The 27,051-nt window shown below is 42.2% G+C and overlaps 1 protein-coding gene across 1 annotated transcript in view; it reads left to right on the top strand.

Moving 5' to 3' along the window:
• The window catches only part of XYLT1 (xylosyltransferase 1), a 644,618-nt gene that overhangs the window by 473,055 nt on the left and 144,512 nt on the right, over positions 1-27,051 (top strand). Inside the window, exon 5 of the mRNA XM_069210190.1 lies at positions 2,476-2,556. Coding sequence (XP_069066291.1) covers positions 2,476-2,556 — 81 coding nt within the window. The remainder of the gene's footprint in view (positions 1-2,475; positions 2,557-27,051) is intronic.

Genomic DNA, 27,051 nt, shown 5'->3' with positions numbered 1-27,051 from the left:
AAGGCAACCACCGCTATCTGTCCCAGAGCTGTGCGGTCTGTGATACATGTACTAACTCTGAGAAACTCCAAGTTAATTGTATGAGCTTCAGAAAGTGTAGTTCAGAAAAACAGACGCACCCCTGTGGCCTGTGCTAATCCACACCGTCTTGATTTAGCCCCAAAACCGCCCAGTGGAAAGTGCACATTGGCCTCGGAGAGCTTAGGAGATAACAGGACAACAGGTTATTTTTGACTGGGGCTTTTTTATGTCCCTGGTAGTAAAGTAAAGCCGTGCTTCCTCTAAACACAGCTTAGCAGTGTATTATGAAAACACGATTCTGGCGGTGGTGGTAAAATGTAAAAAGGATGTTTGTGCAAAGTGTTGTGTGACGTTTGCTTGTGATGATGATGTGTTCTGTTGTTTTTTGTCCTGGTCTTTTTTTGTGCTGCATTACTGCAATAAAATGTTGTGTTGCACTGCAGTTGATGTGTTGCATATTTTTTTTTTTAATGAAACATCTTGCTAAGATTTAATTCTGTTATTATGGTGCTATGTGTGTGAGTTATTGTGTTAATGTTCTGTTGTTTTTTGCTTATGGATATGTCAACGAATGCTCTACATTTCCAAAATAGCGCATACTTTGAAAGTTCATGTTACAGGTAACCATTTACCACTGTCGAAGGTGGTAAAATCGCACAGCTCAACTATTTACACCAGTCAGCCCGTGGAAGACACAGTCTTAACTGAGTGCTCCCAATGCTCCCTCTATTTCATACGGCCTAACTTGTGCAATACTTACAGCTTATTGCACGCAGGAATAAAATATCAGTAGCAACTGCCTGAAAGAGAGAGCAATCGCCCTATTAGATGGTAAAAAAATGGTATATTTCGGCTAGTGTGTACTCTCTAAAAATACACACTTGCGCTCCTTAACAAGCATTATGCTTCAGTGCGATTTTGTGGCAAATCGCAGCAATCTGTGAGCCGTGCTGGAGCTCTAAGACTGATAAACAAGCACACTGATTGTGGGGGTCAGCAGATAAATCAGTGGAAGCGCTAAATTAAATCAGACATTTGTTAAGTTAATTTACAGTGTAATGGCTGGCATGTGTGAACCATATCGTTCCTTAACTATGTATGCAGAATGTTTTCAGTCGCCCTTAATTCTCTTCTACTTTTTTCTTGATCGCGGTAGTGCTTATCGGATTATAGGTCATTAGCGCTTCAGCCACTTGCATTTAACATGTCACATTAGCAGCACTGTGCTTCATTTCTAACAGGTGCACCTCTTACCTTAGTGACTGCGCATGATACATTAAAAGAAAGAAATGATTATAAAAAGTAAATATTGGGTTGGAGGAAAATAGTGGTTTGGATCACTTAACTACAAAGGAGAGATCTAAAGAAATGTAAACAGGAGATTTCACAAAATGAAATGCTTATGTGCATCTATAGATTTGCAGCATACGATTTCACTAATATGCAATGAAAAAAGTTTTGTTTTTTTAAAACAAAATATTTCTGGGCAGGTTTTCCGTTCACTAAGGCAATCAGAAATATGAACGAGCTTACTTCCTGTGAATAGTCAGAAATTTGTAGGAGTAAGTAAAGAGTGTTGTTCCCTAATGTATTTTCAAATTAAATATTTCATTTCAGATTGTTTATTCAATAGCCTGAATTTTCGAGACCACCACTAGTCACAGTGGTTATCTGACAATCACTTATAATTATTACTTAATTTGTACCAGTGGTTTCAGATTGTAGGCCATCAGTTTTCAGGACCAGGACATATTTTTCATACTTACACCTATCATTATAACCCATAGCTATGAAGTGAAAGGCAGAAATGAGGGAAGAGGTGAGAAGAAGGCACCGAACAAAAGGGGAACAGTGAAAAAAGGAGAAAGCTGTGACAGGAAGTGGAAAGAGTGAGATTAAGAGACGGGGACAGAAGTCCAATAGAAGAAAGAGGAACAAGGTTCAATCAAAACAGGCAGCCTTGGTATTCAGCAACCCCAGCATGCAACAATGCTGGTGGCAGGCAAGATAAGCTCTGTGATTTCCCCTTCCGCTGCTGACTTGCACTTTGGTACCTCTGGAACTTTTCTTGTTAACCCAGAGCTCAGGGGGCATGAAGGCAGTGGTTGGAATATAAAGTAAGCCTGATTCTAAGAGATGTACTGTCCCTGGTCTCTTAGCATCAATTAGGAAGGCGAGAAGGAGCGAAAGGTGAGAGAAGATGCCAACAATATGATAGCATCAGGGCAGGGAGGTTCAAAGGGAAATGTGATGTTACTTCTGTTATCCCGGACATTTTGGTGAAGGGGCTGCCATGCTGCAACCTACCTGCGTTGCTCTCATGAAGTAACATCAACAAACAGTTCTAATGATCTCTTTATTGAGGCAATAGGTAAAGAATAAAAATGGTATTGCTGAACACAGTGAACCGACCCCTCTTCTCTTGTATTTATTTGTCCTTTTTTCTGTTTTCAGGACAAATGACCAGCTCGTGGCCTTCCTTTCCAGGTATCGGGATATGAACTTCTTGAAGTCTCATGGGAGGGACAATGCAAGGTATGTCACTTCAGCATTAGGAATACTATTTAAAGACCAAAATCTGGAGTCAGTGTTATAGATCAATGAAGGCCTGAATATGTGCAATGTTATCTTGTTTAATATATGATCCTGTATAATGTCTATAGAAAAAACATATGACACAAGTTTCTTACCTCACAGATGAAAATTCTGGGCCTGATTACAACTTTGGAGGAAGGTGTTAATCCGTCCCAAAAGTGACGGATATACCACCAGCCGTATTACGAGTCCATTATATCCTATGGAACTCGTAATACAGCTGGTGGTATATCCGTCACATTTGGGACGGATTAACACCTCCTCCAAAGTTGTAATCAGGCCCTAAATGCGCATCTCTCACTCAAAATTCATTCCTTACTTCCAATGTCCTGCAAACACAGATCAGTACAACGTTTTATTCTTGATTGCAGTTTTATCAAATAACTGGGTGTGATGATATAAAATGATATTACTGAACTTGCATACTCACATAGTTGCAAATCAGCCATACAATATGATGCTATGTCATCCTTCCATCACATGGAAGAAGAGGATTAATTTAAAGGATAACTGTTTGTGTGACAACAATTTCTGAACAATCATTGGCATTGATTATTGATTGACTAAGAAAAGAGGATGTGTTTGATTAAAGAAGTGTCCATAACCCCACACCCAACACCACCATTATCAATATATTTATCTTGGTTTTATCCTCACCAGCTTTGATGGTTGCAGTATTAGTCTTATGTACTCACATTTTGAATGGTATTTAGTTTTCTCCACAGGCAATTGGCAGGGTGTGAGCATTAATACTTGACAGATGTATTTTTCAGTAAGTGGCACTGCAGGGTAATCTTGCTAAGTGTTTGCCCTTGAGGAAGAAATTGTATAGCAACATGCATTATAGGCCTGCTTAACACATCCATTAGGCCACTGAAAATATGTAAAGATCACAAGCTTAAAACCTATTTTGTCTGATTTTACTTTATAAGGGGACTGGTGCCACACTTATGTAGCAAAATAAAACAGGTGTTTGCGGAGATGTGTAGAAAAGACCAAATACTTTAATCAGGTAAATTTATGGAAAAGACACAAGAGTTAAATCAGACAACCTCCATTTTTTATTATTAACCCCTTAGCTGCTGGGCCTGAAAAATGGAATCAACAAAGGGGTTGGGTGCTAAAATTACCATCTTCTCAGCTTTCTGGAACAGGCAGACATGAAACAGAAAACTAAATTTTTCATCACAAATTTGGCATTTTACTGGGACATACCCCATTTGTGCTTTCAGCCTCCTTCCAGTTAGTGACAGAAATGGATGTGAAACCAATGGATCCCAGAGAACTAAACATTTATAAAACGTAGACAAAAGTCTGAATTCAGCAAGGGGTCATTTGTGTAGATCCTTCAAGGTTTTCCCACAGAAAGTAACAGCTGAAAAATTAAATATTGAAATTGAGGTGAAAAAAGAGCCATTTCTGTCCCCAATTTCTCCTATAACTTTTTCCAGCTATAGCAGATTTTTGAAAGCAATATACATGACTTCTTCTGGACTCTTCTGGTTGCAGGGATATATAGGGCTTGTAGGTTCATCAAGAAGTCTAGGTACCCAAAGGCAATAAATGAGCTGCACCCCGCAATGGGTTTTTATTGTATACCGGGTATACAGCAATTCATTTGGTGAAATATAAAGAGTGAAAAATAGGTATTAAGGAAACCTTTGTATTTCCAAAATGGGCACAAGATAAGGTGTTGAGATGCAGTGGTTATTTGCACATTTCTGAATTCCGGGGTGCCCATACTAGCATGCGATTTACATGGCATTTCTCAAATAGACTTCTTTTTTACACACTGTCTTACATTTGAAGGAAAAAATGTAGAGAAAGACAAGGGGCAATAACACTTTTTCTTATATTCTGTGTTCCCCCAAGTCTCATTGGTACCTCACTTGTGTGGGTAGGCCTAGTGCCCGCGACAGGAAATCAAACATGGACACATCACATTTTTACATTGAAATCTAGCATGTTTTTTTAAAGTGCCTAGCTGTGGATTTTGGCGTCTAGCTCAGGCAACACCTAGGGAAACCTACCAAACCTGTGCATTTTTTAAAGATAGAACGCTAGGGGAATCCAGGATGAGGTGACTTTTGGGGCTCTCACCAGGTTCTGTTACCCAGAATCCTTTGCAAACCTCAACATTTGACAAAAAAAACACTTTTCCCTCAGAGTTCGGTGCTGCAAAGTTCTTGAATCTGAGAGGAGCCACAAACTTCCTTCCACCCAGCATTCCTCCAAGTCTCCTGATAAAAATGGCACCTCACTTGTGTGGGTAGGCCTACTGCCTGCGACAGGAAATGTCCCAAAACACAACGTGGACACATCACATTTTCCCAAAGAAAACGTACCTGTTTTTTGCAAAGTGCCTAGGTGTGGGTTTTGGCCTCTAGCTCAGCCGGCACCTTGGGAAACCCAGCAAACCTATATATTTTTTTTTAACTAGACATCTAGTGGAATTCAGAATGGGGTGATTTGTGGGGCTCTCACCAGGTTCTGTTACCCAGAATCCTTTGCAAACCTCAAAATTTGGCAAAAAACACTTTTTCCTCACATTTCGGTGATAATAATTTCTGGAATCTGAGAGGAGCCACAAATGTCCTTCCACTCAGCATTTCCACAAGTCTCCAGATAAAAATTGTACCTCACTTGTGTGGGTGCCCGTGTCAGGAATTGATCACACAGCGGTCAATGTTAGTCCTTACATGAGGGCAACTGCTGACCATAGTGTGAGCCATTCCTGACACAGGCACTGGGTCAGGCACTCAAGTGGGGTAGCGTTTGTATCAGGACAGGTGGGGACATTTTGTGGATCCCAGCATATTCCTGTAGTTTGTGTGACAGAAATGCAAGAAAAAATAGAGTTTGTATTCAACATTTCACCTTTGCAGGATATTTATGGCATCAAAACTGCCAGTAAACAAAAGTCAGATCCTTCTCTAGCAGAAACATAATCACAAGAGTTAGCTTGACTTTTTTATTGCTGCCTAAAAGCTACAGTTGAAACGTGTTGGTTGGAGTATGGGCATTGCTTTGAAGACGCAAGCTGCAAGAGAACTGGTGGCGAATATATACATATATATATATATATATACATATATATATATATAAAACCTATATACCCTATATATATATGTATATGTAAAGAGATCACTTTTATATGTTGGTGTGGTTTCCGTGGTTTCCCTGGGGGCCGATCAAAGCCCCCAGGGAAACCACACACACATTGACAAAAGTGATCTCCTTATATATATATCTATCTATCTCTCTCTCTCTCTGTGTATATATATATATATATATATATACATATATATATATATATATAGATCTATATACCTATATATATAGATATACATATATATAAATCCTCGAGTCGGTAAGCATAACTAACCCGTTTGTTTATTTTTGGACAAATCCAGCGGAGTCAAACGCCGACTGATATTTGTATTAGACATTTAACTGTTTCGACGCACGTACACAGCGAGCACTAACTTTCGTTTATACCTTTGAACGCTTAAACGCCAAATTTGAATCCAATGGCTCACAATACTCAAGATACCTATGAGAATAGAAAGACGAGAACCGAGTTAATATTTTCGAAATCGAACATAGGAGAAAAAACGCAACCAACGTGTGATAAAATTAATGGTAAAACAGATATTTATGGAGCTTTCAAAGAACTGGAAAAATATAAGAAAAAAGAACTAAACAAATGGTGGGAATGTGAATTATTAAACAGATATTTAGAGGCAGAGATAATTCCCAGAGGACTTCGCATTTTCATCATGCCGACATATGATGACCCTCATCCTGATTTGCTAAAAGAATGGGCAGCGCACAATACAGCAAGTTCTGCGGGTATGATGAAGATATTAATTAAATATGGCAAACTTGAGAGAGACAAAGTAATTGAGAAATTTGATGATTTGACAAAAATTATTGTAGAAAACCAACGGCAGGCAACAGTATTTTGCATGCCATGAGTTACCATCCCCAACCATTGATCAACAACATTCCTTTTGGGGAGTTATTAAGAGCTAAAATAATCTGTAGCACAGAGAACAGTTTTAAGAAGGTTTCAGAAGAAATGACAGATCGATTACACATCAGAGGATATTCTAAAGCCACTTTGGACAGAGTCATTAGAAAAGCAGAATCATACACTAGAGATGCTCTTCTTTTTTCTAATCAAGGCAGTGATAATGGGAGTAAAGCACAATCAACTAGACCACAAGGGATAGCAAGGTTCATAACAACTTATAATACTGCACATTGTGATGTGAGAAAATTGTTGAAGAAACACTGGCATGTATTGAGAAGTGATCCAGTGATAGGGGAACGAATACCTATCAAACCCTTAATCACATATACTGTAGGAAAGGAACCTCGATGAAGGACATCCTAGTAAAAAGTGATGTAAGACAGGAAGTGTCAAAAAAGAATTGGATTCAAGCACAAGATGGCTTTTACAGATGTTCCAAATGCAAAGCTTGAAGGAACGGTGAAAACATAAAATTTGTTGAAATAGATCAGAAAATTGTTCATCGCATCAAAGGCAGATATAACTGCAAAAGTGATTTTGTAGTTTACATTTTGAAGTGTAGCTGTCCCAAAATATATGTGGGTAGCACGAAATTACAAGTGCACAGAAGGATTTTGCAACATTTGAGGGCAATTCTGAATAAAGATGATTCGTACCCAGTAGCTAGACACATACATGAAAGACATGGAGGTAAAATAGAGGATATCTCATATAGGCCCTCATTCTGACCTTGGCGGGCGGCGGAGGCCGCCCGCCAAAGTCCCGCCGTCAGATTACCGTTCCGCGGTCGAAAGACCGCGGCGGTAATTCTGACTTTCCCGCTGGGCTGGCGGGCGGTCGCCTTCAGACCGCCCGCCAGCCCAGCGGGAAAGAGGCTTCCACGATGAAGCCGGCTCGGAATCGAGCCGGCGGAGTGGAAGCTGTGCGACGGGTGCAGTTGCACCCGTCGCGTATTTCACTGTCTGCGCAGCAGACAGTGAAATACATGTAGGGGCCCTCTTACGGGGGCCCCTGCAATGCCCATGCCAGTGGCATGGGCACTGCAGGGGCCCTCAGGGGCCCCGCGACCCCCCCTACCGCCATCCGGATCCCGGCGGTCCGACCGCCGGGATCTGGATGGCGGTAGGGGGGGTCGGAATCCCCGCGGCGGTGCAGCAAGCTGCGCCGCCGCGGAGGATTCAATGGGGCGGCGGTACACTGGCGGGACCCCGCCAGTGGTGCCGGTCCGACCGCGGCTTTACCGCCGCGGTCGGAATCCCCATTTGAGCACCGCCGGCCTGTCGGCGGTGCTCCCGCGGTCCTCCGCCCTGGCGGTCAAAGACCGCCAGGGTCAGAATGACCACCATAGTGTCATAGATGGAATCAAGAAAGATAGTCGAGGAGGCGATAGAGAAAAGAAGTTGAGAAAATTGGAATCCAAATACATATTAACATTCGATACCAAAGAACCAAAAGGGTTAAACAGTAGTGAGGAGATGCATATTCACCTACATTGACACATTAGGGCATATTTGGATAGTAAGGTTATTACGCTTAAGGTTAACTGTAAGATATTGCACACATCATTTTAGAACAAATCGTTTCAATGATATTGAATAATTATATATAACCAACTGCAGATGAATGATGCAGAATTAAGGATAGGTAGCAGTCGGTATATTTATTTTGTAAGATACAAGGTGTCAACAGTCATAAATGTTTAAAATGAAATTTAACTTCAATGTATTTAACTAAAAATTTCGTAAACGGTAACGATTTTTCTAAACGCAGGTCAGTTGGTTAAAGCATCAGTTTGTATATTTATTTTGCATGGCACAATATGTTAATAGTTAATATTGTTTAAAATTTAGTTTCAATGTATTTACTTAAGAAAGATCTATCATGTGATAAGGGTTTTTTTCAACACGCACGTTGGTTGGTCGCAAGCATCATCATGAGAGTATTTAAACTGAGCCAATATGGCGATCGACAGGTTGAATAAGGCGGTAACGGCGAAACGCATCCCTGTCGGCGATTAAATAATTAACGTGCTGTGTTCGTGGAGTGCTGTCTTTCTTCGCAAGTGCGGAAGAAATGTGTTGATTTAATACGCGGTGGCGCGCGCATTGAGACTAGCACCTTTGACGGTTTGGTGCAGAAAGGAAACGCTGAGTTCGAGTGTTTAGATATACATATATATATAGATATATCTATATATAGACATATATATCTATATATGTTTATATATAGGTATATATGAATCTATATATTAATCTACACATAGATCTATATATATTTATAGATCTATATATATTTTTTATTAGCTGTATGCTTTCCCTTGGGGGGGCGATCATGGCCCCCAGGGAAGCTATACAGTTGTAACAAAAAAATTGCTCCCCACAGGGGGTCAGCCCTGCTCACGGGCGACCCCTTGTCAGTTTCATTTGGGAAAGAAATAAATAATAATTTTTAACCCTCCGGGGGTAAACTAGCATTGTAAAAACTATATATATGCCCCTGGGGGGGGTGGACCGGCTCATTTTCAGAGGGGGTCGACGCCCCCAAGTGTAATACCTGGTGTCTAGTGGTGTTTCCTGGTTGTGGATCACAGCGCGGTTGCGATCTACAGCCAGGAATCCATTCAAGGAAGGCCTCGTTTGAAAGGGGAGAATCTCCCTTTTCAAACGAGGCCTTCCCGAATGGTGGGGAGGCCCTTTTGGGCCTGTTTTCCCCACCGGAGCAGAAGGTGGCCTTACCTGCTGCTTCCTGCTCCAGTGGGGAAAGCAAAGTGTGATGTTAGCATGCCTTGTGGCGCGCTGACGTCGCAGAGAGGCATGTAGGGGGGATGCGTGAGGAGGCACAGAAGCTCTTCCTTGCCTCCCGAGAGGGGTTTAGATTTAAAAAAAACAGTGAGGGTGTGTGAGCATCAGCCAGTGGCTAATGCCCACACCTATAGGGTTAAAATATTATTTCAGAAGTGCACTTTTGTTTTATAAGCAAGCACATACACTACATGTGCTGCCTACCGCTTCTCGAAGTAGGAGGCGTGATGCTTTTTGAAGAAATATAGATAGTAGAAATGGAATGAAAAGACAAGTTGAGAAGTAAAAAATGTTTTGTTTATAAATAAGATGCTTCACTAAGCAACAGTCATCTGTGGGTGCTCAATCTTGAAAACTTTCCATCATCTGTCAGTATTGCTATTGATAAGAATGCTTTTTGTAAGGGACTCTTTTCACCAGGCAAGGTAGGCTTATAAAGTAAATGACTAATGGGAGAATTTACCAATTTTTTCACACAGTGCAGCAACTAGATGTTCTGCAATGTGAAGCCCAAAGGGAAAAACACAGCACAAAGCCATATCTACGAATATTGCCCTGCTGCTGCTGTCCGCCCCTTAACTGGCACTCTTAAAGGCATCCTTGAGTGAAGAACAGCTTGTACTCAAAACATACCCTTCCAGTAAAAATTCCTATCTCCAGGCAAACATAGAAATATCCCACATACTTGATGAATCCTGTGAACATTAGACCACATGAAATGCGTCAGCTTTGTGGAGAAAAGAACACATTTCTCCTTGTTAGTGCCAGCATCAAAGGGGTGTTAATTTTTAGTGCAAATCCCGATCTAGCTGTTTTAGTAGATTAGATTTTGCATGTGGGTGTTTGCATTGTTACCCCAAGTAGCTCCCCCTTAATCCAAAGTGACACGAAGCAGTACAAATAGATTTTTGCATTGAAAAACCTGCACCTTTCCAATGCAAAATATCATTGGTGCTAAAAAGTACATACCAGTGTTTTACTTTGCACCACTTTGCATGAGCATGTGACTCTGTGACAGCACAAAGTATTAGTACATCTAGGCCTAAATCATCACTTGGTGGGCATTTCTCTGCTTTGACGGATCCATTATGGTAACAGTTCCCTTCACAGCAGTTACATTTGCTGTTAGAAATGGTGTTTCTGGTTGGCAGTCAGTGCAAGCAGAGACCATCACTCTAGTCAGGGCAATGGAGATACACACTTAAGATAACCCCTGCTCCCCCCTTTGGTAGCTTGGCACAAGCAGTCCGGCTTATCTCCAAGGCAATGTGTAAAATATTTGTACCAAACACACAGTAATACAGTGAAAACACTACAAAATGGACACCATATCAGTTTAGAAAAATAGGGAATATTTATATAAATCAAACAAGACAAAAACAATACAAATCCAACATACACAAGTAAGGATTAGAATTTTCAAAAGAATAAGAGTCTTACTCCATAGAAAACAATGAAGCGTTGATTTTAAACAAAGTACCTGGTTTGCTTCACAAATAAAGCTGCATGGACAAGTGTGCATCAGAAAAGTCAGTGATGAATAGATTCCTTACTCGCAAGTGAGGCAGTACATTGTTTCTTCTCCGGTTGGGTCGGTGATGCATCATTTTTCTCTCCCGCAAGAGAGCGATGCATCGATTTCCGGATGGGCACCTTGGATCTGCACAGGCTTGTGTTGATTTTTCACACCCAATGATAATGTGTGAGAAATCCGGCCGTACGGTGTTGGAAAACCGGGCTGTGTGGGGTTTGCGTCATTATTAGCAGCTGCAAGTAGGTGTTGCGTTGTTTCTCCAGCCATGATGCGTTGATCTCCCAGCCGCAATGCAGGTGGAACGTTAATTTTAGCCATGACGCAGGTGTCACATCATTTTCAGCCGTGTTGCAGGTGCTGCATCGACATTTTCCCTGCATGGTGTTTTGTGCGTGGATTTCATTCTTTGTTTTGCCAACTTCATCTCACAAGACCCCAGGGACTGGATGGGGCACCACTTGGCAGGGCAGTAGTCTTAGCAGAGAGTCTAGGTGCTGGCAGAGGAAGTCTTTCATGGCCCTGAGACTACAAAACAGGAGGCCAGATCAGTGCAATCCCTTGGAGATACTTCACAAGCAGGAATTGCAGGCCAACGCAGCAAAGCACAGTCACAGGCAAAGGGGCAGTACTCCTCCTCCAGCTCTTCAGATCTTCTCCTTGGCAGAGGTTCCTCTTGATTCCAGAAGCAACCTAAAAATCTGGGGTTTTGGGTCCTTTACTTATACCCCTTTCTGCCTTTGAAGTAGGCAAACTTCAAAGGAAAGTCTCTGATGTCCACAAGATCCTGCCTTGCCCAGGCCTGGCTCCAGACTCACACCAGGGGACTGGAGACTGCATTGTGTGAGGGCAAGGACAGCCCATTAAGGTGTAAGTGACCACCCCTCCCTCCACACTAGCTCAGATGGCCCATCAGGATATGCAGGCTACACCCCAGCCCCCTTTGTGTCACTGTCTAGAGGGTATATACAAACAGCCCAACTGTCAGGGAATACACAAGCAGGCACAGTCACTGAATGGTTTAGGCAAGAAAATGCCCACTTTCTAAAAGTCACATTTTCAAACTATCAATTTAAAAACCAACTTTACCAAAATATGTATTTTTAAATTGTGAGTTCAGAGACACTAAACTTCAAATTTCAATCTGCTCCAAAAGGGAAACTGCACTTAAAAGGTATTTAAAGCCAACCAACATGTTAACCTATGAGAGAGATAGGCCTTGCAACCGTGAAAACCAAATTGGCCAGTATTTCACTGTTAGGACATGTAGAACACATCAGTACATGTCCCACCTTTAACATACATTGCACTCTGCTCATGGGGCTACCTAGGGACTCCCTTAGGGGTGCATTACATGCATAAAAAGGCTAGGTTTGAGCCTGGCAAGTGGGTACACTTACCAGGTTGAACTGGAAGTGCAAGACTACACACAGAGACACTGAAGTGGCAGGTCTGAGACATGTTCACAGGGCTACTCGTGGGTGGTACAACCAGTGCTGCAGGCCCACTAGTAGCATTTGATTTACAGGCCCTGGGCACCTCTAGTACACTTTACTAGAGATTACTAGTAAATCAGATGTGCCAATCATGGAAAAGCTGATTACACATACATTTTCCACAGGGAGCACTTGCACTTTAGCACTGGTCAGCAGTGGTAAAGTGCCAAGGGTACCTAAAACTGCAAAATCAGAGTCCAGCACAGTCAAAACATGGGAGGCAGAGTCAAAAAAGGCAGGGGAGATCACCCCAAGGATTCCAGGTCTACCTTTTGCCAAGTGGGCACCATGTTAAAAGTCCATTCCAAACTGCCAAAGCAGGAGATTGTGTTCTTTCAATAAGAAGTGAAGGGCCCTGGGGCATTGCTGTTTGACTGTGCATCAACATAATTTAACACCATAGCGGACACAGGCACTCGTGCCTTCAATAGGGCGGGATGACTGTCACAGTGACCCAGTGGTTCTGTAGCAGGTGGATCGCCTTTTTCTGGCGTTACTGCTAACAGACCACGCTAAGACTCCACCACGGCAATCCACTTGTTTTTTAGACCTTAAATTGAGTGGGAAAACTGCAGCTGTGTTGGGCTGTCAGACCATCAATTTGCAATGTCCCTCCCACTCCACAAACGCTATTAAGGTCCCAAGTCTAATTTAATAGCGGATTCTGAGGAGTTAAAACATTAATACATGGATTTTGTAAGTTAACAACAACATTCTATTTTTTTTTAGTCCTGTACTTCCTGGTGGTGATATTTTATTTTTTCATTTTTTACCTGATTTGCATATTGGCCAATCTGTGGGAAAAACAAGTTATATTATCTTTACCGAAGTACTGGTACTTTTGTGGAACACTCTCAACCTTAATCTGAGACCTGAACTCAATTCCAAATGGTACAGGAAACTTCTACCTTTCTTTCTTTACAGAATTATTTTACCACAGCCAACTTCGGCACTCAAAGGTAATTTGAAGGCTGCATACCACATGCAAAGCTCCCAAATATATGATTATATAAACATGTTGAACAAGTCTAATTAGAATGATATTACACTTTCCAGAAGATTTGCTTACCCATGTTATCCATTTGGGTACTCCCTAATCATTCCTTGCCATGGTAGTTCACACACACACCATTTAATTATGGGGGTTCTGAATTTTCTGTGATAAAAATATGAATGTGGGGAACAGCTAGAGAAGCAGCAGCTGATCTATACAAGTTGTTTTTACAGCAGATCCCTAGGCTTTTACATAAAATTATACAAAGTGATTGACAGTCCTTTTCCAAATGAGGGACGGAAATAGGCTGTGCAGTTGCATCTGAGGTGGGAATGAAGCACAATTACCATAATGCGCTTCAGCAATACTACCTCATTAATGTTTAACGTTGCTTTTGCATATTCTTGGGTGTCCTCGAATACTAATGACAGACAACTGAAATTAATGATATAACCCTTTCGAAAGTAGACTTAAGCAGCTATTCATGGTACCTACGGGAAATTAGCTCAATATGATGGTATGGCTTCGGCATGAAATATGATAATATGTCATTACATTTCAACTTTATACTTCACATGAGCAAAAATATTTTTCTCTACATCTGATTCTCCCTTCTAACTCTCACAACATGCGAGCCATTACGGCATCCACTGCCTCTCATCGGTGGGTATTATTTGTGAATATAGAAATACATAGATGTATTCTTCTGAGTTTTCACCAGCAACTATTATACTTACTACAAGTTGTTGCTTCTCATTTATGCCATAAAGTATGGTACTACAGCAATCTTTGTCCTCTAGAAGAATAGAGTAATTCTACATCCTCTATGTCACAGCATCGAAGTCAATGATGTTGGCCTGACCATATATCGATTCCACTGTACTTCTGTCACTGCACATTTAGCCTAGTCTAAAGGTTTAGCAAGGTCAAACGACTGAAATGGATGAATGGTGCATGTTTGACAGTAGCATCTTTTGACTGATCATGGTGCGAGAAAATGTCCAGATGACTGTATTCCTCTGGTTACAAAACATCGTACTTACATTTATTTCCTGTGAGAAATTGTGAACATTTAAGCTACCTACAATTAAATGAAGAAGGATATTTTTTCATCCAGCGATATATTACAGCCGGTCCACAGGAGCGGTATTTGGCTGACTCACCTCTTTAGCACTTGAGAGAGATTGCATTTACTGGGTGGAGTATTTACTACAAACCTCTGTAGTGTCAATAACGTAAGAAAGGATTCTATTGCTTTCATACTAGCAAACAAGTTATGTCTTATCATATTTCTCAGCACTACTTGTCTCTTGATATGAGGTCATTAATACATTTGTCCAAGGTGTACTTTTAATATAAGATGTTAAAAACGGCCCACTTAGTATACAGCAAATTTTAAATGTTGGCACTAGCATAAAAGTACTAAAGCACGTCAAGAAAAACAGTTGCTTATTTTTAGTTTATAAATATTTATTTAAACAGCATAAACAAAGACAGCTGAGGATCCGCAGCGTTTCACAATTATAACAACAAATTCATTATAAATAATTCCATTAGAGACATACATAAAAGTTAAAACAGGGAATGAGATCAAATGTTGCATTGTGCCTGACGCGCAAAGCTATGTGCATATGTACGTCTAACTTACACACAGGGGCGGCTCCTCCGCTATGGCAGAGGAGTGTCGCACCCACCCCTCCCCCGCCAGCAGCTGCAAAACTTTGGTGGGGCCATGGGGCATGACAGGGACAGAGGGAGAGTGCACAGCACTCAGTGCACATGTATGTTTGGCCGGCCGTCTCGGGCTGGCCAAACACTCATGCGCACTAGGTTCTCTCCAACCTGGCACTGTGCGGCCAGGTGGGAGAGAGAAGGCAGAGACTATCACTCTGCCTCCGAGCGCCCTAGTTTGGCACTCCATCCTATCCTAAGGCTGCTTTCATGCTGCCAGCAGCATGAAAGCAGTGTTAGGATTGGACGCAAGTCAGTCTAGGAGCCTGTTTCTGCAGTGGAAGACTGGAGCAGAGCGGCGCGAAAGGCAAGTTTTGTTAAAATTATATTTATTTTTTGTCGTCCCCCCACCATGTGCCACCACGCCCCTTTTCCCTCCTGCAAGCCACAACTGCTTAAATATGGAAATAGCCACTGTTCTAACCATAACAAACCCACTATTATGTTTAAACAAACGCTTTTCTGCCTTCATAGAATGAACTATTAAAAAAAAATGTTATAAATCTTTTTACTAAACCAATGCTCGGTGTTCCACACATAGCATTGACAAGTTCATAACACAATCAACAATACTGAGTTGTAGTTCATACCGCAGAGAGACCACATCTTAGAGATTACAGAGTTGTAGTTCATACCGCAGAGAGACCACATCTTAGATGACCACATTTTACAGCAGCATTGAAATCGTATTATTAATTGCGAGATCCCACACCCCGTAGTCTTGGACTCTGTAGGTAAGCCAGTTGCCCCATACCTTTTTCTACTTTTTTGGTTGCCCCTACTTTGGTATACCAAGTGTTCTATGTGCTGCCACCAGTCAAGGTCCGATTCCCAATCCTCCACCCTAGGCGGTCTGTCTGCACCCCAAGCCTGTGCTATATTTTGTTTGGCCAGCCCTGCTGCCAAGTTCAGCCAGATCCTCTGGTGCCTTGTCCATACTTCCTCGTTTGTTATTTCAAGCAGGAGTCTGAAGGCCTCCAGTGGGACCATGAGGCCAGCCACCCTGGTCATTACAATATGTAATAGAACGTTCCCACCTGGCCAAACCTTCTAACACAGAGGTTCGACTCTCACCTCCCCAGCCTGCACAGTAGAGTCCTATAATAAAGCTATCTATGCAGTATTCTCACTTGGACAAGATGAAATTGATAAGATGAAATTGTGACCTGATAGCCACCTCCCTGGGGCTCTGCACCGAGTCCGTCCATTCATAGTCCTTGATGAGTCCAAGGTCTTCCTCCCTGACCTCCTGTTGAGTGCTTAAGGGGTCAGGGAAATTGTTAATCAATGTTCTCTGTGTCAGGGAGACTGCCTTCTCCGACATGGGGTCCAGGATGAGACGGTCCTCCAGTTGCGAGGACCGGGTAGTTGCTCCCCTGTTGTAATATGGCAGCGCATGTCCCAGTTGCAAGTAGCGGTAGCATTCAGTCTCCCTCATCCCATAGTCAGTCTGTAGCTCTAAAGGAGATATATGCCTGTTCTCCTCAGATGTCTCCCAGCTAGTCAATCCTGATCAGGCGCCCTCAACTAGGTCACTATCCCATTGTGGGGTTTTCTCTGTCAACTTAGCTTCCCAGCACAGGAACATATTTGCCTTGCTCCAGAGTCGTACCACCGTCCGGGTGTCGATCGGTAGGGTTTTTACTATTCTTCTCCTGTACTATAGTGCCAGGTATTCCCAAACTCCCATACCCTTCTGTCGACCCTTTAATCTGTCTCTGCCTGATCTGCATGGACACAGTCATTCACAGCTATCAGATGTGTCACCCAATAGTATTTGAGCCCATAGGAGTCTGCCAGTCTGTCCTTGTACACACCCTTTAGCAGCTTGCAGAGTGCTATTCTGGAGCTGCCTTTACCCCAAAGGAGCTGGCAGAGTTTGTGATTCACCTTTTTGAAGAAGTCAGGGGGTATTTTGTAGGGTGTATTTTGTAGTACATAGAGAAGTCAAGGGAGGGTCATCATCCTAAAGAGGACGGCCCTGTTCATCATGGAGATCGGGAGTGTGCCCCAGGCGGCCACATCGCTGTGGAGGTGATCCAGGTGGGGGTAGAATTTCCTATTGAGAAACTCCCCAGGGTCTCGTGTTCACGTGGATGTCCAGGTAGCCACACAATGTGTTGGCAAGCAGGGAACACCCCCTGTTAGGGAGAAAATGAGGGACTTCTCACAATTGACCTTATATCCGGTGTAATCCCCAAAGATTTAGAAGATGTGAAGGGGCCTGTCGACTGTAAGCCACAGCTGTGTGGCATAGAGCAGGATGTTATCCACGTTTAGCGAAATATGAACCTCCCAGCCCCCTCCCTGCTGATTCCCCAGACAAGAAGGTCTTGGTGGACACAAGCCGCAAGAAGTTCCATGGCTAGTGTAAAAATCATCAAGGATAGCCAGCAGCCCTGTCTTTTCCCCCAATGCAGAGCATTTGGCCGAGATAAAGTGTTGTTGACTCTTACTCTATCCATTGGGGCCTGATATAACAACCTGACACATACACAGATGTTGGGACCAAACCTCAACCTATTGAGGGCTGCAAAGAGGTAGGGCCATTCAACAATATCGAAGACAATTTTGGCATCCAATGAAAGTAGAACAGAGGGTTCGGTTTGCCAGTCAGCTATCAGATGAAAGACTCCATACAGGTGCCTCAGATTTAGCCACGCCCCCCTACGAGGCATAAAGCCAGATCCATCTGATTGTGTGATAGTAGTGATAATCCTCTGCAGACTGAATGAGAGTGCCTTAGCAAGCACCTTTGTCTCCACGTTATGAAGAGATATGGGTCGATACGACCGACACTCATCTTGTGGCATTCCTTTCTTGGGGATCACTACTATTGTGGCAATTCTTTGGTCCTTCGCTAACCTACACTCCTCCTTATAAGTGAGCTTTTTATGTTTGGGAACTAAGGGCCAGATGTAGGTAGGTTAAAAATAGCGACTCGCAAATTGCGAGTATTTGCGACTCGCAATTTGCGAGTCGCTAACTGCAATGCAGGTAGAAAGTGCGAGGACAATTTGCGACTCGCACACGGAGTCGCACCGCAGATAGCGAGTCCACTGTTTGCGAGGTCGCTTTTTGCGACCGTGCAAAAAACGGACTTGCAATTTGCGAGTGGGTGTCGCTAATTGCGACTGTGCTGAAAATTGAATGCAGGTGCTGCAGAACACTCTGGAAAACACTTCAGAACACTCAGGAAAACACTTCCTGGCACATGAGGATGACATCACAGTCAGGAAGTTTAGAAATACACCTAGGAGAAGGGAGGACCACACCCATTTCAACTGCAGCACAGCAAACAAACAGAGCTCCTGCAACCATGGCTGACAATCCTAGGAAAAGGAAGCTAAAGTTTGCTGAAAAGAAGTTGGAGGTGCTGACTGATGAGTGCTGTCAGCACCATGACGAGCTGTTTGGCAGGGCAGCCCTCACCGTGCCAGACACAGAGAAGAAAATAATTTGGCAGGAGATCCAGGACAAGGTCAACTCCCTGGGGGTCAGCCACCGTAGTGTGGAAGAACTGAAGAAAAGGTGGTATGACCTGCGCTCCCGGACCAAGGAGAGGGTGGCAGAGTGGCTCCGGGAGATGAGAGGCACAGGAGGGGGACCATCAACGGTACCTCCACCCACACCCCTGGAGGAAAGGGTAGAAGAGACCCTAGAGCCTGAGGCTGTAAGCGGGATGGGAGATCTGGACACCTCTGAGCCAGGACCATCAACCGGTGAGTACCATGTGACATGCATGTACCCTCATTAATGCCATACCCCCACCCACCTTGTACACAGGGGCATGCACAACCAAGATAGCTCAATTTCAGAGTAGCAAACACCAGAATGATGCATTATGGGCAATGTAGTCAAGTAGGCAGTTCATCAGCAATTGTTTATTAGGATGTTGATAACAGATAGTAGACACTGACAGTGTGTTCCCTATGTCCCATAGGTCTCCCACAAGACACCCCCACCAGCCCAAGCAGCCAGGGGCCAATGGTCAGCCAGCACACACAGGAGACAACAGGACCAGCCACCACTGCTGCCTGCACCCCCAACACCATGCCCTCTCAGGAAACACCTGTTGCAACAGTGGTGTGCGAGCCTGCACCAGGTACGAGCCAGAGTGCCAAGGCAGACAATACAGGGCCTCCACCGCTTCGCAGGCGACGTAGGATATCAACAGCAGAGCAGCAGGCAGAGACAGGGCATGCCTCCACATCACCAACAGAGGCCCAACTGCTACGGGGTCAGCGCCTGCAAAACCAACAATTAAGGAGGATTAGTGGGATATTGCAGCGCTTTGAACGCAATCATGCCATCAGTATGCAGCAGGTACATTCTGAATTGCAGGTGATCGGTAACAACACGGGTGACCTTGCACTGTCTATGCGCCAACTAGTGACAGGACTGCTAACGCAGAGTGACAGTGCACGGCGCAGGAACCGCCAGCTGCTGCAACGCCTGGACAGGATGGCCTCCTCTATAGTTAGGCTGGCTGTCCACACAACAGGGCTGTCTAGGCGTACAGTCAGCCTCCAGGTGGATATGGGCCACTTTGCGGGTGATGTGGCACGGGGACTGGGCCGTCTCAGCCATGCAATGGACCTCATGGAGGCACGGCAGGTGGCCAGGGGCACAGGCGACACGCCACAGGACAGTGAGGAGGGCTCCACTGTCAGCAGTGTCTCTGCCAGTGACACCAGGGTGCTACGTAGTGGAAGCACAAGGCAGAGCACTGCTGACCCCCCTAGTACCAGCCAGGCTGGCCGAGCCCGCCGTAGGGTGTGAGCTCCACACTGTCCTTGGGGTTGGGGCACATGACGTCAATGTGTTCCATGCCAGATGGACTATTGAAGCCCCTGAACTGTTCCCATTGTACATAGTTTGGTTATTTGCACTTATTAAATCACTTGTTCTTTCCACTTAACACATGGACTCTTTGTTATATTGGTGAGTATGGTAAAAGTTGGCACGTACCTTCCAAAGTATTGGTTTGCAATGTGTTCCCGTCTCAGTCTGCCTTGATTTGCGATGCTCCTATCCCCATGATGGCGATGGGGTTGCTCTTGCTCTTCATCCTCAGAATCTGGGTCTTCAGGGGTAAGAGGTAGCCCACGTCGGGTGGCAATGTTGTGCAGGATAGCGCATGCAACAACTATTTTGAAAGCTGTTATTGGGGTATACTGGAGGGCACCTCCACTTCGGTGGAGGCATCTGAACCTTGCTTTCAGCAGTCCGAAGGTACGTTCTATCATGTTCCTGGTCCTCTTATGTGCACTGTTGTATCGCCTCTCGCAATCATTGCTGGGTGTTAAGTACGGAGTCAGTATCCATGGACGTAGTGCATATGCACTGTCACCTGTTTAGCACAAAACGTACAATGTTAGCAAGGCATGGGTGGTTTGCACATTGACCTGTGTGCATGTCTTCAAGGTTTATTCAGCTCTACCTAGGAGGTATCCATCTCCAAACTCCTCACGTTCCAGGCGTTGGTGTATCCCACTGTGCCTAAAAATGTAGGAGTCATGAGTACTGCCTGGAAATTTGGCAACCATGTCAGTGATGATATAATGAGCGTCACATACCACCTGAATATTGAGTGAGTGGGTACACTTCCTATTGCGGAACAGATATTCCAAGTTTGCAGGAGGGCATATTTGTATATGTGTCCCGTCTACACACCCTATGACATTTGGGAAGTTGGCAATCCGGTAGAAATCCAACTTGGTGGTGTTGATTTCTTCCTCATTCCTGGGTAGGTATATGTATCGGGACATGTGTGTGAGTAAGGCGTCTAGGAATGCCCTAAAGAACCGTGATAGTGCACTTTGGGATACCCCACCTGCCACAGCAATGACCCCCTGATAGCTACCCGAGGCCAAGAGGTGCAGTGAACATAGCACTTGCACATGCGTAGGGATGACACAGCCACGCACAGTCTGGCGTTCTAGCTGTGGTTTGAGTAAATCTATTAAATCTAGTATAGCTGTGCTGCTAAGTCTATATTTGTCATACATTTCCTCCTCAATTTGCTGGAAGAGTGTCTGCCTTGATCTGTAAATCTTCTCCTGTCTCTGGCTCCTCCTCCTCCTCTGCTGTGCGGCGTTGGCTCTCCTCCTCACTGCTATCAGGTATATTTCCGCCATCTTGAGTAACTCAGATGCCTTCTGGGTCTCCTTTTATACTTTGGTAATGGTTACCACCTGCTCTGAGTTAGTGGTAAATTGGAAGTGCAAACTGGGCTTTTTGCGACTAGTCGCAATTTGCGAGTTGCTATTGCATATGGTTTGCGACTCGCAAATTGCGACTTGCTATTTGCGGGTCGCAAAATGGGGTCGCAAATTTTGCGAGCCAGTAACGTCTCGCATCGCATTTTGCGAGTCGGAAATGGTGTTTTTGCATCCCATTTCCGATTTTGCGGGGTCGCAAATTGCGAATCGGGCCATTTGCGACTCGCAAAAGTTTGCTATATCTGGCCCTACGAGCCTGATTTAGAGTTTGATGGAGGGGTACTAAGTCAGAAATGTGATGGAAATCCTGACGTCCATAATACAAGAGTATTAGACAGATCTCTGTTCTTTTACTCGTAATTAGTTCTATTCGACTTTTCTACTTTATCTTTCTTGGACAATAAAAGACGACTAAACTTTATATCCTCATATTTCACAAACCTATTTTCTTTCTGCTGGAAAAACACATACCTAGCCTTTTGACTTTTTCTGAAGCTTTTTGATACACACCCATGTCTCTTCTCAAGTCCATTCTTCCTAAGTTAGTAAGTGAATTCAATTAATCGATATCCATTCAGTGAATAATGTTTGTTCTTTAGAACATGCTCATTTTTTCAGCTCTCTTGTATGACATCTTTCTCCTGCTCATGCAATTGTTGCAAATTAGTATTTTTTTCTTAGGTCTGGCCTTTGGGAAGGTTTTAGATGTGTCATCAGCCTATTGTTTCTCCAAAATGAGCATACATGATATTCATACACAAAGGGGCTTTTGGTCAGTGGGCTTTATCCATTGAGCTGTTAAACTGCCATTCACGTTTTGCTTCTGCCCACCACAGAATGATCCACGGGGCCGTGGGTCATCCATTTTACTCACTTGTTTCATTCACCTTGAATGAGTGCACAGAGTCTGTGCACATTATTTACATTCACCTAAACATAGTTCTCCTTCCCTTTAGTGACAAAGTTGGCCCAACATGTGTATTTTAAAGATTGTATTCGATTAATTTTAAATACCCCATTTATGGTGCCTGTACTTCGTTTGCTCATTTACAGGTGATGTGTTTTCTGTTTCCTTTTTATTTTTGCTATTTAAGTGATATTGTAACATTGTAGCTGCTTGCGATTTTACTAGGTCATGATTTAATTTTATATAATTTGTGAACAATTATATTCATTAAATGCATGGCACAATTGAAAAAACTTTTATTTTTAAAATCATAAATAGTACAAAAGCCAAGTCAGCGAATGTTTTGTAAAATTTACATTTTAATAGTATGCATATGATTTTAGTGGCATTCGTATGGCAGTCACGTTTAGGTGGTGATTTATTTCTTTTATTTATGTTTTTGTCTTAGACTTGCATTAAAAGAAGTAACCATGACAGTAGCTTGCCAGGGCCAGACCTATTGGCTTTACCAATGGTTAAGTATTCAGTTTCGAAGTGTGCGAAGGGGAATTTTAAACCCTCCTCATCTTGAGTGGTTGTCCTTTTCTTCCCTCTAGTTTCTGGTATGCAGGCTCTGCAGAGAAAAAAATAACCTGCACCCATCTTGTAGAGCAAGTTTAGAAAGGGGCTTAGTTATATTCTTGCCCTATCAGGATTTGAATGATGGGCCAGATGTCTGGGTGCATTAATGTTAAAACTTCTGTCTAGTGTAAATACAAAAGGAAAAGCTTTTTAAACCACACAGATTTGTATAATCTTAACCTCCATCTGACACCGAACACAGCACTGTAAATCGTAATCCATATTAAACAATTGATAGGAAAATTCAAGTAAAAATTAGCTTCCAGTAGAAATACTTATTCTCTGGGGAGAAATTAAAATAAAGCATGCAGTTAAGCTCTATATGTGTTTGCCAAGAAAGATCCCTGTTGTTCGTGACGAAGATTTACTTAGTTATTCGGGCATTATTAGAAAGAGATTCTATTTTCTGTGCTATTATAACAGAAAATATGGTTGAAATGGTTCTTGAAATCAGCAGGAGAATGATTATTCCACATGTATAACAAAAGATTACAGTAGCAGTGATCTGTACAGTGCAGTCAGTGGACTATGGCAATTGATTTGCTGTTTCGCACAACGTCATGATGTTAACAGTGGAAGACCTAAGTGATTAATACATTTTTTAGAGCGCAAGGTCTCAAAATTTTAGGAAGAAAAACGCCAGTTAGGACTGAGAATATAATATATTGAATAATGTATCGGAGCTTAAATACTTGTATAAAAGCCCTTCTGTAATTTCTGTACTCCAGGGGACTTTTGACGTCTCTGGTCACCTGTAATAATGAAATGTTGTGGCTGTTCAACTGTAATAATTTATTACAGTTGAGTTCTGACATCACAATGACAGACCACAGAGCATTATTGTTGCTAATGTTTAAACCATCTAACCACAAATAAACTGGCCTTTCATTTTTATACTCTCTTTTTCTAAATCATACAGTAATGTGCAAAAAAATACGTATGGCAACATTTATTTTTTTCATACTAAAGGTCATTACAGGAAAAATACTATCTGTCTGCCTTTTTCACATTTTATGTGTGAGCAATATTTTTAATTTGACCTCATTGAATCTGATCTCTGATGCCTTTTTCTTATAACGGTATGCTTTTTGATGTGCTTAATTGCATTATATTCAGCTTTTATTCTTCAGATCTGCAACATTACTACCTCTTTCAGGCACCAAGGATTTAAGTGGTTTGCGGAAAGTGATGGTGTGACCTTATATTATACGTAATAAAATACTCTCTGCCATACATTTCTATGACCTTCTGAAGGAACATGTCCTTTGGAAGCACTCCATATATGATCAGGGAGCTCCTTGGTGACTTGCAATATCCCCATAATATACGAAAGGGGTGCTTTATCCAATATATAATATATGGACATTGTCTGACATGATATTTTTACTATTGAAATCACTTAGCTGTCGGTCACACAAAAACAATTGTTTTGTAATGATTTGCAAATACTTAGGGCTTGATTTGCACACTTCATTTTAAAGTACATTAAGTACTACTACTGTAGTACTGCTTACTACATAGTGCAATTGAGAAACAGCTCAGAAGTCCCCACCCCTCTTATTTTTATCACACATGTAAGTTTAGTTTACTACTTAGTAGTAAATGTGGAAGGGGCCTGGGAAGTTGTTGGAAATTCATCAATACATAAGAATTAAATGCAGGGATGGGCCTCCTTAGGGAGGGCTATGTGGAAGTTCAAGGTAGGGGCAGACACCCATCCACAAAACAGTATGCCTACTGCTATTCTTATATATATATATATATATATATATACATTTAATTAAATTTTAAAAAATAAAGTATAAATATTTTGATATGTGGACATGTGGAAGTCTACACTTTGTACTAAAATAACTCTCTGAATTGGTGAATGGGTAAAAGTAGTAAATTACCCCAGAGTGTAGGAGTACATTTACACATGTACAAATACTCATATCTAAATTTACCATTGTGAATATACCCCTTAATGATCAAATTAAGTATATCTTACTTGACCACTAATCGGTTTGGCTAAGGGACAAAATAACATGTATTACAATGCTGGTGCATTTCTTTTTTAGTATTTTTATTTATTATATTATGCATTATTGTTGATTCTGAGATGAATACTTGAATACTAACTCAACACCCATCTTTGTAACATCCAAATGACTGAGATAGGAACCACTAAATTTGATTTCCAACCAAGCATCTCTTTTGGCTTTTTTTATGTCAAAGTAAGTGTGAAAAGGGTATTTACAAAGCACACTAAATTGGGAGGTCTCTCTAACCACAGGCATGATTATCTACATTGTTTTATCTAGTAGAACAAACCAAGACAATAAAGAACGAAATTCAGAGAAAGTATAAACTTGGGATTGTAGAATGAATTGATGTATCTTTTATTTGATGACTGGAATTACTAACGTCCAAAAAAGTGAATGAAGTTGATAGCTTCAACCATATTCAAGACTAATACTGATATATCTGATTAGATCCCTACTGAAGTAAACCCCTAATGCCTGTTAAAAGTTGATTCCCATATAGACCATATGTATGTACTCTGCTAAAAGACAAGTTTTGCTATGATGCGGCAGAGTTATCACAGGCAGAACCGGAATACAAGTAACAGCATGACTTAGGTAAGTAAAAGGGCAAGAACAATAAGCCTATTTTCAACCAGTAGAGGTAAGTTGGAGAATACCGGCTTATCAGAAGGAAAAAAAGGACCAGATGCAAAAGCTCCAAGGCTACCAGCATTTGCAATGAAAACTGTAAAAGTTAATACACACTTTAGAAGGGTGCCCTCGATAACCCTGAGACTGGCCACTTGGGCAAAAACAGAAGGTAGTCAGTTTAAACATTGAAAACAATAGCCAGCCTCTATTTCATCAAACTATTGAAAGGTAAGGTAAACCACAGTCCTGTGTAGATTGTTCTCACTCCATAACAGAGCATATAACATCTGAGGTCCATATATGAGAGAGATTGATTTGCTGCTAGGGTTTTGGTATAGTAGCCATCCATGTGTGCCCTGTTACAAGATAGAGACAACCAACAATTGAACTCTTAAGTTCTAACTTCATGAGGCCCCCGGAAGAGGGTGCAATGATTATTGCACATAATAAAATCAGGCAACGTAGGTTTTGGAATCAGTAATAATAAATAGTACCTAGCACAGATTTTGACCTAAAGTTGGGGCATAATGTGGACTTTAATGTTTTCATTATTGAAATGTATACTGGGTATTTCCCCCCCCCCCAGTAAGAATTTTGAGGTGCCAAATTATACATGTGAAAAATAGTGAGGGGATGCTATATTCTACAAAACTCATCAGGCCTCATGTACATAAAGCTTTAATGTTCACAAACCTTCTGATTCAGTAAATCAGAGGGTCTGCAAACAGGTATGCCCCTTTTCTAATTGCTCTAAAACAATTTAACAATTTTAAAAAGGTTTTCTGAATCTCTAAATGTGTTTAGAAACCCATTAGGAATCACTATATGGAAAGGGTGTGCAAAGGACATCAATTCCAAATACTGATTCCTTATAGTATATTGCAACCAAAATCTGATCTAAAACAATAATAGTTTTCACCAACTCAAAGGAGGTGGTAAGCCTTTCACAAATGGGAAGGATGCCCCAATAGGACCATTTCACCATTGGAAAGGTTGACAAAAAGTTTTTCCTGAAAACAAATTGGGTAACTTTTTAGTTTTGGTTAAATACATGCCATTTTTTTTCTCGGGAAAATGGCTGCTTTTTTTAGGTGGTCTATTTAAAGGCAATCACAGACATGGTGGTCTGCTGACCCCACCAGTACTAAAGTCAGAGCATTAGGCTATTTAATGCCTGTTGCATCAGTTGTCTTTGCTCATCTATTTTTTAGTCGTTCCACTTGTCCTGAACTTTGGGGGTGGTGCAATTTCCACTCTATTCCCAGTCAGTCACACATCTTTTGCACAACTGCAGCCACCACCGCAACACCTCTGTGGCTATTTATGCCCTTTGGAATGATGCCTCTCATCAAGCATCGCACAATAGTTGCTGCATTATTCTTCTTTGTGGAAAACGCTTCCACCCATTTTGAAAACTGATCCACACACACAAGCAAA

This window comes from Pleurodeles waltl, chromosome 10 (assembly GCF_031143425.1).
Source record: "Pleurodeles waltl isolate 20211129_DDA chromosome 10, aPleWal1.hap1.20221129, whole genome shotgun sequence".
Lineage (NCBI taxonomy): Eukaryota > Metazoa > Chordata > Amphibia > Caudata > Salamandridae > Pleurodeles > Pleurodeles waltl.
This window is presented reverse-complemented; position numbering and strand designations above follow the sequence as displayed.